Below are 13,281 nucleotides of genomic sequence, written 5' to 3' on the forward strand. Positions count from 1 at the left end.
CCCACGCCCTGGGCTTGCGCTGGCGCGAAGGCTAGAGGTCAGCGGGGCCGGTGTAGATGCCACTTCTGCAGGCCCGTCTGATCCACCCATGCACCCAGCTCTGGCCATCCTCGCGGTGGCCCGGGGCTCCGCGACGCGCGCCGTCCCCCTCCAGGGCGGCAGGGGGCGGTGTGGCGCCAGCCGCTCTCCCGCGCACCCTCGCGCGGCCGGGCAGGCGGGCGGAAGCGCCGGCTCACGGGGCCCGGCTGACGCGCGGAGCCGGCCGGCAGCAGCGCCGCCATGCCCGGGGACCACCGGCGCATCCGCGGGCCCGAGGAGTCGCAGCCTCCGCAGCTGTACGCGGCCGGCGAGGGCGAGGAGCCGGCCCCTCGCGACCCAGCGCGGCTGCGGCCGGTGTACGCGCGCGCCGGGCTGCTGAGCCAGGCCAAGGGCTCGGCCTACCTGGAGGCGGGCGGCACCAAGGTGCTGTGCGCCGTGTCCGGCCCGCGCCCGGCGGAGGGCGGCGAGCGCGGCGGCGGCCCGGCCGGGGCGGGCGGCGAGGCCCCCGCGGCGCTGCGCGGCCGCCTGCTCTGCGACTTCCGCCGCGCGCCCTTCTCGGGCCGCCGGCGCCGCGCCCCACCGGGCGGCGGCGAGGAGCGCGAGCTGGCGCTGGCGCTGCAGGAAGCGCTCGAGCCGGCCGTGCGCCTGGGCCGCTACCCGCGCGCGCAGCTGGAGGTGTCGGCGCTGCTGCTGGAGGACGGCGGCTCGGCGCTGGCTGCCGCGCTCACGGCCGCCGCGCTCGCTCTGGCCGACGCGGGCGTCGAGATGTACGACCTGGTGGTGGGCTGTGGCCTGAGCCGCGCGCCGGCGCCCGCGCCCGCGTGGCTGCTGGACCCCACGCTGCTGGAGGAGGAACGCGCCGCCGCCGGCCTCACCGTGGCGCTCATGCCGGTGCTCAACCAGGTGGCCGGGGTGCTGGGCAGCGGGGAGGGCGGCCCGACCGAGAGCTGGGCGGAGGCCGTGCGCCTGGGGCTAGAGGGCTGCCAGCGCCTCTACCCCGTTCTTCAGCAGTGCTTGGTGCGGGCCGCCCGCCGGAGGGGTGCCGCCGCGCCCTTCTGAGCCAGAGACCCGAGCAACGACGGACGCCAAGGACCAAGCCGCAGCTGCCACCACAAGGACCCCCGCCGTCGGAGCTGAGAACTGGGAGCATCGGAGAGGATCTGCGGAGGCGTACTCAGAATAGCCGTGTTGGAGCGATTCTTTCCAGATTGCTTCGTTAAAGAAACTTTTCTAATTGAGCTGACTCCCAGCCACGACCCAGTTGAAGAAACCTGCCAGCGCATCTTGACTCCTAAGTTGGAGAGGACTTCCGCTGGGCTCATCGGGAAAACAAGCTGTTGTCCTGCAAGGGACGGACCCTCTGCAGGCCAGCCCGGGACTCCCTCCTGAATAACTGGGCTGCTTTTGAGAGTGGGGATAAGGGGGCTGTGCCTTCCACGTACATCTGAACCCAAACAAAACCAATTTTTATAATCTGAAACATTCTTCTCTTGTTTTTGGTACTGACTTTAACGAGTAAGGCTCTTCTGATCTGGGGAGTGTGTTCTCAGGGCTTGGGACAAGCAGGATCTTAAATGTGTCCTGGTGTTGCTGGTCCGCTGGTGAGAGGGCACTTGAACTGCCAGGAGTGAGAGTTTCTGGATGCTGGAGATGGACTCTGGCCATTGTGTAGACAGAGCGGGCCTGTCTGACCAGGAGGGTGGGCTCTGCCCTGTGTGGCTCCTGAGCCCTGCAGGTTTGTGCTCAGGTCCGAATTGGGGAAAGGGCCACCTGGGGTCCTCCCTGCACCAGCTTGGTGTGACCTGAGCTTGTGTGTCTCAGGGGCCTGCTCAGCTGTAGGAAAGGCTGGCTCAAGGCAGCTGAGAGACCAGAATGAGGCCTGGGGACCACACCAAGAACCCCTGACTAGGGGGAAAAATACAAACTTTATTTGCCCCCAGTGACATGTATTTCCAAAGCATATCTGAAATATATAGAACCACAGCAAAAAGAAACAAGATAGAAACAAGGTAAAAACGGTAACCCTGTGGACACCCAGACAGGACGGGGGCTTTGAGAGGGGAAGAGAGCTGACGCTGCTCCCGGGGGTGAGCGTCCAGCTCTGCTTGCAGGAGCGGGCCTCAGCTCTATGAGATGGTGCGCTGGTGCTGGACAGCTGTGGACCGTCCCCCTTCCCTGCAGTACCTAGACTGCCATTTGGACAAAGCTAAAGTGAAAGTGAAGTTGCACAGTCTTGTCCGACTCTTTGCAACCCCATGGACTGTAGCCCCCCAGGCTCCTCCTTCCATGGGATTCTCCAGGCAAGAATATTGGAGTGGGGTGCCACTGCCTTCTCCAGGGGATCTTCCCGACCCAGGGATTGAACCCAGGTCTCCTACATTGCAGGCATACGCTTTAACCTCTGAGCCAAAGCTAAAAGCGGCACTAAGGCTGGGTTCCTGGCCCATCTGGCTGAGCCACGCCTCCATTTCCACTGCCCTGGCTCCAGAATGGGTGGCATGGGTGCCGCTGAGAGACCCTCAAGAAAACACTCAAGGCAAGGACCATGCCTGGAGCTGATGAGCCTGGAGGGGTTCCAGCCTGCTACTGACAGCCCTGGTCTGACGCCTGATTCTTGACCTGTAGGAGAAGCAGACGCAGGACCCTAGCACAGAGGGCCAAAGCGCAGTGAGGCTGGGAAGGGGCCATCTGCTAACAACTCCCAGTCTCCAACCCCCGCCTCCCTTTCCTGGCATCTCGGTGCTACTGTAGATTCTTCCTGAGACCCGTGAACCCAGAAGCAGCAGACACATGGCATTTTGTCTACTCAGCCCAGTTTTCCTAGATGTGATTCCATCTTGGGGAGCAGTAAGGGTCCCCTGGCCCAACAGGCAAGTGGAAGAAAGGAAGCTCCTTACTGCTAACCCTACAGCAGCCCGGCCTTGCTGAGAGGGTCCTGACAACAGCGGAAGCTTGGCCCACTTCAGGGACCACCAATAGGGGCGGAAGCTATGGTATAGTAGGGAACACTGGGGCTCTTGGAAGCTGCACAGCAGGTTATTATCAGGTCCAGGTTTGGATTTCTCAGTCCAGGAAAGTCCGTGTGCTTTGGCTTCCATAGGGAGCACAGGACAATGCAAGGGAATTGAGGCGGATAGGGAATAGGACAGGGCCCTATCTTCTGGACATTGCCTGTGACAGAAGTCAGTCGCCTCCCTGCAGCCGCTGCTGTGGTCTCTTGCACAAACAAGGACCCAACCAAGGAGGGTGAGGATGGGGGAGGTGCCAGGCCACTCACCGCAGCCTCCAGGTCTGTGTGCTCCTGGGAGCCATCCGCCTCCGGATGGGCCCTCGGGCCTCTGAGCTCCTGCCTGGGTTCGGTGGTTCTGCATAAAGACCCCTGACTCCTGGAGCCCCTGTTCTGTTCACAGTCCTCTGTCCCTGGACAGGCACAGTCACCAGTCAGTGGCCGGGTCTGAAGGCCCTAGCTAACCCCAAAGAGGCCACTCGATGCGCAGCACTGATCTCAGGTGTCTAGGGCTCAAGAGGATAAGCAGCTGAGTGAGACAAGCTCTAGCTCCAGACAGCTGCTGAGTGGGCCGGGGGGATGGGGGGGGGTGCGGGTCACAACCGGAAGGAATGGGGGGAATGCACCCGGGGAGGGTGAGGAGGAGCCCTGCAGCCAGGGGGAGCCCGAGGCTGGACCCCGGGTACCTTCAGCAGGGGGAAAACCTGGCACCTGTGGAGTGCGGCCTGGGCCCGGCCTTGGGGGCCTGACCTGGAAGCTGGTCCCTCCGCTGCTCCATGAGCTCCACGTGCTCCAGCAGGCGGTCCACCTGGGCCTTGATGTGGCTCAGCTCGCCCCTGAGGCAGTGCAGCTCCTCGGTCTGGACTGGGGGGCAGGGGCAGAGGGCACTGCTGCTGGGACCTCTAAGCCCATGCTCCCTTCTAAGGGTCTCCCAGCTCCCCACTAGTCCTGCCGGTGAGGGCTGTGCCCGTTCACTCACGCTTTATCTCGGGGGGCAGCTGGCTCTTCCTGGGGGCCCTGTGGAGACTGAAGTGGCCCTTGACCCCCGTGCCCAGGTGGGCCCTCCGGCTCCTGACAGGCACGCGGTGGAGGAGGGGAGGGACCCCCTGGTGTTCATACCCCCTGTGGAGACAGGACAGAGGGAGTCAGGCCACCAGCCTCCCCTGCGCCCAGAGGCCCGCCCTGCAGGACCCACCTACCTGCAGGGGCCGTCTTCCCTGTGCAGCTCGTAATCCAGGCTGTAGCTGCTGCTGTAATAGAAAGGGGGAGAGGATCACTGCCCGGGGCCAGAGTCCTTGTCTAGACCCCAGTTTAATTTTGGGAAACAGGTTTGCAGCTTTTCCTTAGAATCTCAGGATTCTTCACCAAAAGCGCTCCCTAGGCACTTGACCAAGGTCACTTTGGGAGACCCCAGCAAACCAGCTTCCCTGTCGCTGGGCTCTGAACGGGGAACCTTGCAGGTGGCTCCCGGTGGCAGGAGGGGCAACTGCCCACAGGCTTCTGGCCAGTCAGATCTGGGCCCTCCGCGGGCTCCTCTGGCTGACCCAGGCACTGCTGATCTTAGTGTGGCTCTTAGTCTGGCAAAGGATGAAAGGGAAGAGTTAAGTCAGGGCCCAAAGCTGTGGAGGGGCTACAAGAGCCTTTAATCCTGCATGGGAATGGCCGGGATGCAGGGCCAGCCAGACTGGCAGGGTGAGGGCGGAGGCCCGGCCACCTTCGCTGCAGTGAGAGGAGGTGGGCGTCGAGGGGGTGCTGGGCCCGGCCTGGGGAGGAAGATCCTGTGGGGCTACCGCCCCTGAACTTCAGTGCAGCTTGAGGTTTCCGTTGGAGCAAGCGGGGCGCTGGGGTGGGGAGGAGGGGGCTGTGAAGCGGGTCAGGGAAGTTTCTGAAATAACCTTCCCTGCCCTGCGCCTAGGAACGAGGGGAGAGGTTGGTGGGAGCCCTGGGGCAGACGGGGGACATTCGGGGAGAGACCTTCGCCTTCATCGCGAGGCCCATAGGCTGGCGGATGAGGTTTCCGGCCGCCCCCGCCTTGCCTTCTGGCCTCAGGAAGTCTGGGTGGGCGGCCCGGGAGCCTCGGGACGCCGCTGATCCCGGGGGTGGGAGGCCCTTCCTGGGAGAAAGGGTAGAAGGGGGCACGCGGCAGGGCGGGGTGCCCCGCTTCCGGCGCCGCGGGGGCCAGGACGGAACTCGGGCTTTCGGGTCTCAGCCAAGCGCGGCCCCTCGGGGAACCTCCTCGCTGGTCCGGCCCCCGACGGGGCTGCAACTCCGCTCGGGAGCGCAGGGGAGGGGAGCCGCGCGGGGCGAAAGACGAGTACCGAGCTAGTTCAACAGGACCTCCGCTGAGGCATTGGTGGTTCAGTGGTAGAATTCTCGCCTGCCACGCGGGAGGCCCGGGTTCGATTCCCGGCCAATGCAGAAGGCTGATTGTTTTCTTTTAAACCCCTTTCTTCCTCCCTCCTTCCCCTGCCCCTTAAAAAAACAACAACAACAAAAAAAAGACTTTCTAAAATACCTAAAAATGACTAAGTAACAGTGATTCACTGACAGTTGAGTACACACTTGGGAGCTAGGGAGTTGAGACAGAGTTGGGTTGAATTTGGGGGTTAGAGGTTAGGCCTGGGCTTGCTGCAGGTTGAGGGCCTGGGGTCATTCCTGCTTTGCCCCACCACCACCCCCACACCTCCAGTTTCCTCTAGGGTTTGTAGCCTTGCCCCTCCCGGGGTCCACAGTCCCTTCTGTCCCCTGGTCTGGGCTAATGATTACAGTCTGCAGGCTTCCACTTCCCACAAAAAGAGAAATAAAATGTACCATCAGAATGGTGCTGACGATGGAGGTCAGACCTCAGGGCCAAAGGCCGGGGATATGGGGCAATACTTCCGCCACAAACCTTTTCCTCTAGGTTGACAGATGCCGTTTTGAGACCCAAGGCACATGACCTGCACTTGACCAGTTCTCACAGAGAAGGCATCCAGCACCTCGGGGGCTGCCAGGACCCCAGCCCGCTTCGGACGTTTTTCCACAGTCTGCTGTCTGACCGCCACCCCCCCCACCCCCCACCGAGGGCTTCATTCTCCCCACTGGAGACCCCTGAGGACACACGGGTCTTGAAGAGGCCACCCCTGCCCCAGGCCTTGAGTGCCCAGCACCCGTAAGTGAAGTCTACATTCCTGAAGGAGAGCTGGCATTTCTTCCATTGCTTATGTCTTCCTCCACAGGCACCTACAGGACTGAGGCCGAGCCTGCTGGGCCAGGGGCTGGGAGGACATGAAGTCAGAAGAAGGCAACTGGAACCGAAGAAGGATTAGCCCAGCGTCAAAGTGGTCACATGGAAAAAACAGGGCAGAGAACTGTGGGAAGGGGCCAGTTACAACCCTTTAGACAGATATTTACAAAACCCTGTCAACCCCCATATGAGAGTCTCCCACATGAGATGGGAGGCAAACCACACACCATATATGCAGTTCTGCATCACTGGAGAAACCCAAGTTTAAAAGTCTATGTTACCTGTGTATTACTATATGTGAAGTCGATGACCAGTCCAAGTTCGATGCAGGAAGCAGGGCACTCAAAGCTGGTGCCCTGGGACGACCCAGAGGGATGGGATGGGGGGGGGGCAGGTGGGAGGGGGGATTGGGATGGGGGGTCACAGGTACACCTGTGGCTGATTCATGTCAATGTATGGCAAAACCCACCACAATAGTAATTAGCCTCCAAGTAAAATAAATTAATTAACAACAACAAAAAGTCTGTTACCTACGAGTAAGCATCTACTCATCAGCCCCAAACAAACGCAGTGAAAAAAGCAGTCTACCCTATCTAAGGTAACCCAGAGCCTCAGGCTGCCGCGGACAGGGAGAGATTTGGCCTAATCCCTCTCAAGGTCAGCCTGGAGGTGCAGAAGCTTCTCACAGGGGCCCCCACCCAGCCCTTCCGTCCCGCTTCGAGGGAGATGAGACCCAAAAGAAACCAGAACCTTTGGTACCAAGTGCTTACACAGCATTGTACCTCACAGCGACCACCTGCCGACTGCCTCCTGCCTCCCCTACCGCGAGACAGAAACCACCGAGGGTCCGCAGACAGGCCAGGAGCGGAGCACAGAGGCCCGCGGAGCGGACCAAGGGCCCACGGGTTCCCACACACCTTCCTTATCATCTGTGGAAATGGCACGGTGGCTGGCAGAGGCTGCTGAGCGCCTTTCTGAAAACGTTTAAAGGTTTCTTTAAAATTCCTTGAGGCTTCACAAGCAAGAGGGACGATTTCATCCAGAAAGGTTCCCATTTTCTACTTCCCAAACATCTATACCCAGAAACAGCTCCTGAGTGCCTCGCAGGAGAGGTTCCGCTTGGAGGACCCACAACCTCTGGGTCCAGGCGAGGGGAGAGGGCACCCCCAGCAGGAAGGGGGCTGGGTTATGTCAGCTAGAAGTGGCCTTGGAGTGAGCTGGACCGACCCCCCGACCCCCCAGTTTACGGGTAAAACCTGTGGCCGAGGGAGACGGCGAACGGGACAGGCGGTCTGGCCGGTTGGGGCGGCACACTGAGCAAGCCTCCTGGGGTGCTTCTTCTGTCCCGGGGAGCCCAGGGCCCCAGACAAGCCGTGGTCAGACTCCCTTCCCAGCAGGCAACCCCGGACTCACCGGGAGGTGGCTGTGCCCCATGGCCTCTTCCGGCCCTGCCGGACAGCGCTGGGCCTGGGCTCCCGAGCCATGTCCGATCTGAAGGGAGAGCCGCGGAGGCAGAGCTGAGGGCCACTCCAGGCCGGCCCTCTCTGCCCCGCTGCTCTGAGGGGAGGCAGTGCCCATGGGAGGCCGTGCAGTGGGTGCCTGTGCCCAGTCCGTGGGCAGCGTGCCTGGCCCCCGGTCCCGGCCCAGCTGTCCAGGGCTGGGCTCCACTCTCAGGGGACCTGGTGCTGAGACAGTGTCCCTTTGACTCACTTCAAGGCAAAAGAACCTCTGAGGGTGGGGAGGCTGCTCTGCCGTTTCCCTAAACTGACCTCAGGAACCAGCCCCATTGTCCAGCCCCTGGGGCCTGGGGTGGGACCGTCACAGGCAGGAGTGGGGATGTTCATGACCCCTGAGGGACCCCAGCCCTGGCCGGGTTAGCTCTGCAGTGTGCCCGCCGGCCGCCCACCCGCAGCTGCCTCTGGGCTAGGCTCCCGGGCTGGCTGCTAACAGGGCCCCAGTGGCTCTCTGCCCGCCTGGGCTGTGGGAGGACACCCCGCTGCCCTCTCTTTTGGCGGCGGGGTAGTCAGAGAGTCCACTGAACCGGTTTAGAGCAGGGCTGATCAGCAAGCCAGGCAGTCTGTGCAGCAAGTCAGGGCAGGGGGTCTCCTTTCGGGCCCCTTCAACGCCCACCATTTGAGCACAGAGCTCCGTGCTCGTGGCAAATGGAGGGGAATCTGCTCATTGCTGTATTCCCACAGATCACCTGGGGCCTGGCCACCTGGTCAGTGCTCAGTTGATATCTGCTGAATTAATGAATGGAACGCCATTAGGTCAGTTCTAGCTTTTGTTTGTGGGTTTGGATGGGATCTCAGAGTTTCACCTGTGACTTTGAGGCCCCTCCCTGAGCCCACCCCATTTCCTCCTGAATCTATGATTGTCGGGAGCCGCGTTAGGCATTACTGACCAAATGGAGGTACAGCCCCCAGCCCCCTCTCCTCATCCCACAGGCACGGACCTGGGATGAAGGAGTTAGGCCTTATGATTCTGACTTGTTTTTTCCTCTCCTTGGCTGAGTTGACTGAAAAGGAATATTAAGGTGCTTATTGTTCTTGAGAGGGGCATGAGAAGGCACAAAGCCTTCTGCAACTGTGCTCAGAGAATAATTCATAAAGTTAATCATCGACATTTGTTTAAGGACTTTTACAAAAGAGTGTTCCAGGATGAGCACATACGCCGCAGCTTGAGGCCATGGGAGGGATTGCTATCTGAAGCCTATTTGTGAGAAAAATGTTTATGGCAAAGGAGTTTACTGAATTTAGGGCTTAGAAATAATTAAAATAGTTAGAAGTTAAAGATTTAAGGAATGTTGTAAAGTTAGCATATTTTACTATAGCTTATAGAAGTTAAGAATTTTTAGAGACGCTATAGCTAGAACCTTTTTAAGAGATAGTGAGCTCAGGATGTTAGGGGCAAACAGGATTTAGGAAGATAAGTAGTAAACTGAGGAATGTAGCATGAGTTACAATGTAATCAGAAGTTAACTATAGACACATTAGAGGAAGTAGATAATAGATGGTAAGGCTGATTCCAAGAGAATCACTGAAGCAGGAACTCTGAAGAGCAACAATGATTTATGGACATAATAAATCTGGGTGAGGGGGAACTGAAAATGTCAAACCTCTGACCTAATGCTTTTGTAAAAGTATAAAAGAAAATCTTAAACTTGAAATAAATAGGCAGTCCAAGAAAACTGAGAGGCTGCCTCATCGCTGACACCGTTCATCTCTTCAGGTTGAATCCCTGGCTGCTGGAGCTGGACTCCGGCATATGATCATCATCCATGGCCCACTTTTAGCTGTCAAGACAGTAACAAATGAGAGCCTTCTTTTCCTGTTCACAAGGCTTCCTGCAGCACAGTCACCAAGAGCATTTATCCAGCACCTGCTTGCTCACGAAGAGCGACAGGAAGACCAGCAGCAGTGTCCCGAGATGCTGGCAGTCCTGACCGGGTCATCAGTTGGGAGGAAGTCGGTGATTCTGTACCCCCTCCCTCAGTCCTTCTCTCCCATTCACGATCCTGTCTTATCCACTCAATAACACATTAAACACACACCCAGGCACTAAGAAAACAGCTGTGCTTCCATGCCGTCTGGCTTTCCATGTCTTTTCTTTGACTTTCATATTCACAGTGTCCAGAGAAACACACCCATGTTCACCATGTAGGGCAACAATGCCTGAAAATATGTAAAGCAAATCTCATTTTAAAAAATGGACTTAGGGAACTCTGAAGAGGGAGCTTGCACACATGTAGCACTCATTGCAGCCTGTATAGCCAGCAGGAAGAAGGAAGATAACTATTTTTAACAAAGGAGGACATTAATCTCATGGGGATTTTATTAATATCTCCTGCTATTTTTTGCAGGGGCTGGTGGGGGGCGGTGGCTGCTCCATGCAGCTTGTGGAATCTTAAGGCTTGAACCCGGGCCCTCAGCAGTGAAAACATGGAGTCCTAACCACTGGACTGGATTCCCTGGTAAGTCACCCTTCCTGTTCAAAAGCAGGGAGAACATGTGATTCCTAATGTTTTAAAACAGCTGTTGGAAAACAGCGTCTGCTGCTGCTAAGTCACTTCAGTCGTGTCTGACTCTGTGCGACCCCATAGACGGCAGCCCACCAGGCTCCCCCGTCCCTGGGATTCTCCAGGCAAGAACACTGGAGTGGGTTAACATTTCCTTCTCCAGTTGGAAAACAGAGCCCCTCAGAATTAAGACATTTTAGGGAATCCAAAGGCAAGATAGCTTCACCTAATTTTTGGACAAGCACTTGTGCCTTTCTGGAAAAATAGGTGAACTTTTAGAGAATTTAGAGTTATAATGGCCATCCTGGGGAAACATTGCTTTAGATAAGTCCACCTAAAGGGAACTCCTTATGTATCAGTCTGGTGGCTCAGGTGGTAAAGAATCTGCCTGCAATGCAGGAGACCTAGGTTCAGTCCCTGGGTTGGGAAGATCCCCTGGATAAGGGAATGGCAACCCACTCCTCTGTTCTTGCCTGGAAAATACTATGGGCAGAGGATCCTGGTGGGCTACAGTCCATGGGGTCACAAAAACACTTTTATTTTTCAAAGGGGCACTCGTAAAAGAGAGAATTCCAAACCTTTCAGAGACAACTAAATTCATTCTTCAATTGGTATGCAGAAGTTTCTAAAAGATAAAGTTTTTTTTAAAAACCACAGCTTTAAAAGGATTCTTACTACAGGCGAATAAAAAAATTTTGATGAAAAACTGACCATCTGATCAGGTAACATTAATTTATTCCATCTGCCAGAAAAAATAATTTGGACTTGAGTTTTATACCTGGGACATGGCTAAAATTTTTTTTAAAACAAAAGCTATAAGATCTTTATGTCTGCCTGCATATTATGTGTGTCTATTTGGGCATCCCTGGTGGCTCAGAGGGTAAACCTGCAGTTCAGGAGACCTGGGTTCGATGCCTGGCTCAGGAAGATCCCCTGGAGAAGGAAATGGCAACCCACTCCAGTACACTTGCCTGGAAAATCCCGTGGACAGAGAAGCCTGGTGGGCTACAGTCCATGGGGTCGCAGAGAGTCGGACACAGCTGAGCGACATCACTTTCACTTTCACGTGTGTGTGTTACAGGCGTGTGATATTTTTCTGCCTTCAGATGGTGTTGCCAAAATTAATTTGTAAGGAGCGCTATTTAGTTGGCTTAAAATAAAATTAAGCATGTATAAATTAAGTATACTCTCAGAAATATAGAAACTAACGCACATGTTTTTCCAGTTCATGTGATCTGGAATAATGGTTGATAAGTAAAAGCTAGCTTAAGTTTGTTGGTGTAAGTAAAAACAGGCATATTTTCAGAATTGTCAATATTGGAAGTAAATATGCAACTTTCTTAGCCTGGGTTTGCTAATCAAATAGGCTCAGGCTGTCTTCAATATTTAGTTATTTATTTCACAGTGCCAGGTCTGTTGTGGCACGTGGGACTTTTGATCTTTGTTGCAGCATGCAGGGTCTTTAGTTGCATGTGGGAATCTAGTTCCCTGACCAGGAATCGAACCTGGGCCCCCCGGCATTGGGAGTGTGGAGTCTCAGCCAGTGAACTACAAGGGATGTCCTTAAAATGAGTTTTAACATCAAAAATACACTGGTACAAAATTAGAATTTGGTTTTTCCTCTCTATTAAGAAGGCAGAGTTTCTTTGCCTTAAATGTACTCTGCCTAAGAAACAATAAGATTCTGTCTTTATGAGATCTTACTCAGAAAATCTGAGTCTTCTTTTTTCAATTTTATTTGACTGTGCCGAGTCTTCCTTGCTGCTGGGCGGGCTTTCTCCAGTTGGCAGAGAGCGGGGAGGGGTGGGGTGGGGGCGCTGCTCTTCATTGCGTGTGCTGGCTTCTCTTCTTGCAAAGACTTTAGACCACACAGGCTTCAGTAGTTGGCTCAAGAGCTTTGTTGCCCCAAGGCTTGTGGAATCTTCCCAGACCAGGGACTGAACCTGTGTCCCCTGCATTGCAGGGCAGATTCTTAACCACTGGACCACCATGGACATTCTTCTTATTTTTCATTTAAAAAAAATTTAAAAAATTGAAATATAGTTGATATATAATGTAAGGTACAGGAGACAGTGTAGTGATTCATAATCATAGGGGCCAAGAACCAGGAAATAGGGAAGAGGTCTTTGCTCCGTGTTCACCTCTTATAAAGACTCCCAGAGTGATTTCCTAAGGGACACCCTCTTGCATTCCCCCTGGTTGTGAAAAGCTTGAGCACCCAGAATGTGGGTAGGACAGTTAATGAATAGGAGTCATAATGATGATGCAAGGATGGGGAGGCTGGCAGTCAGATGGGAAGAAAGAAGAAGGCTGAAACAGAGGCCAAGCTGACGGAAGGGGCAAGAGTAAGAGAAGAGAAGAGTGGCTGACGGAGGTGGCCATACTGAACAGCTGTCCCCAGAGTTCCAACGCTGATTCCCAGGCACATCCCCCCTGAGTTCACGGATGTGCAGAATAGTCCATTGTTTTCACAGAGCTCCCAGGAAGAGAGGGAAGGGTGATCGTATCACCCCCACATTACAGTTGTAACCGGCAGCCAACAATGATTGAATTCCAGCTATTTGCCAGGCATTGTGCTACAAACTTTACATCCATCATCTTGTTTAATCCTTATAACAACTTTGCAAGGTATATGTGCCCCATCTTTTTATTTTTTTTTAATTTTGGATCTGAAGGGACCTTTGGGCTTAGTTGCTCTGTGGCATGTGGGATCTTTAGTTCTCCAACCAGGGATTGAACCGGTACCTCCTGCATTGGAAGGTGAAGTCTTAGCCATAGGACCGCCAGGGAAATCCCGATGCTCCCCATCTTACAGAAAGGCTTGGAAGGTGCCCAGGGTCACATGGAGAGCAACTTGAGAGGAGTAATGAGATCTCAGTCCCCTGCCTTGAAACCACAGTGTTCCAAGAAGTTGGAGGACTTACTGAAAGACCCTTACTGATGGGCTCTGCTCTAAGCAGAGCCCGATTGTGTCAGCACCTCCAGGCCTCA

General features: G+C 55.6%; 2 protein-coding genes, 1 long non-coding RNA gene and 1 other non-coding gene across 4 annotated transcripts; 2 read left to right on the top strand and 2 right to left on the bottom strand.

Moving 5' to 3' along the window:
• Window positions 1–205: 205 nt before the first annotated feature.
• EXOSC6 (exosome component 6) lies at window positions 206–1,545 on the top strand. The gene has a single exon (XM_055552783.1). It carries the CDS (start codon window positions 280–282, stop codon window positions 1,096–1,098), a length of 819 nt encoding a protein of 272 aa, XP_055408758.1. The 5' UTR covers window positions 206–279; the 3' UTR covers window positions 1,099–1,545.
• A 400-nt stretch (window positions 1,546–1,945) lies between these two features.
• Window positions 1,946–3,587, bottom strand: LOC129631641 (uncharacterized). The gene is made up of 2 exons (XR_008704143.1): window positions 3,317–3,587; window positions 1,946–2,658 (listed from the first exon to the last, which is right to left on the bottom strand). It is a non-coding gene; the product is annotated as an uncharacterized LOC129631641 (long non-coding RNA).
• A 155-nt stretch (window positions 3,588–3,742) lies between these two features.
• Window positions 3,743–8,059, bottom strand: LOC129632091 (translation initiation factor IF-2-like). The gene is made up of 7 exons (XM_055553518.1): window positions 8,042–8,059; window positions 7,686–7,829; window positions 6,273–6,333; window positions 5,021–5,368; window positions 4,246–4,296; window positions 4,026–4,168; window positions 3,743–3,910 (listed from the first exon to the last, which is right to left on the bottom strand). The coding sequence occupies exons 1-6, from the start codon at window positions 8,057–8,059 to the stop codon at window positions 4,029–4,031; spliced, it is 762 nt and encodes a 253-aa protein (XP_055409493.1). The 3' UTR covers window positions 3,743–3,910; window positions 4,026–4,028.
• TRNAG-GCC (transfer RNA glycine (anticodon GCC)) lies at window positions 5,394–5,464 on the top strand. The gene has a single exon. It is a non-coding gene; the product is annotated as a tRNA-Gly (tRNA).
• Window positions 8,060–13,281: the final 5,222 nt, after the last annotated feature.

This window comes from Bubalus kerabau, chromosome 17 (assembly GCF_029407905.1).
Source record: "Bubalus kerabau isolate K-KA32 ecotype Philippines breed swamp buffalo chromosome 17, PCC_UOA_SB_1v2, whole genome shotgun sequence".
Lineage (NCBI taxonomy): Eukaryota > Metazoa > Chordata > Mammalia > Artiodactyla > Bovidae > Bubalus > Bubalus kerabau.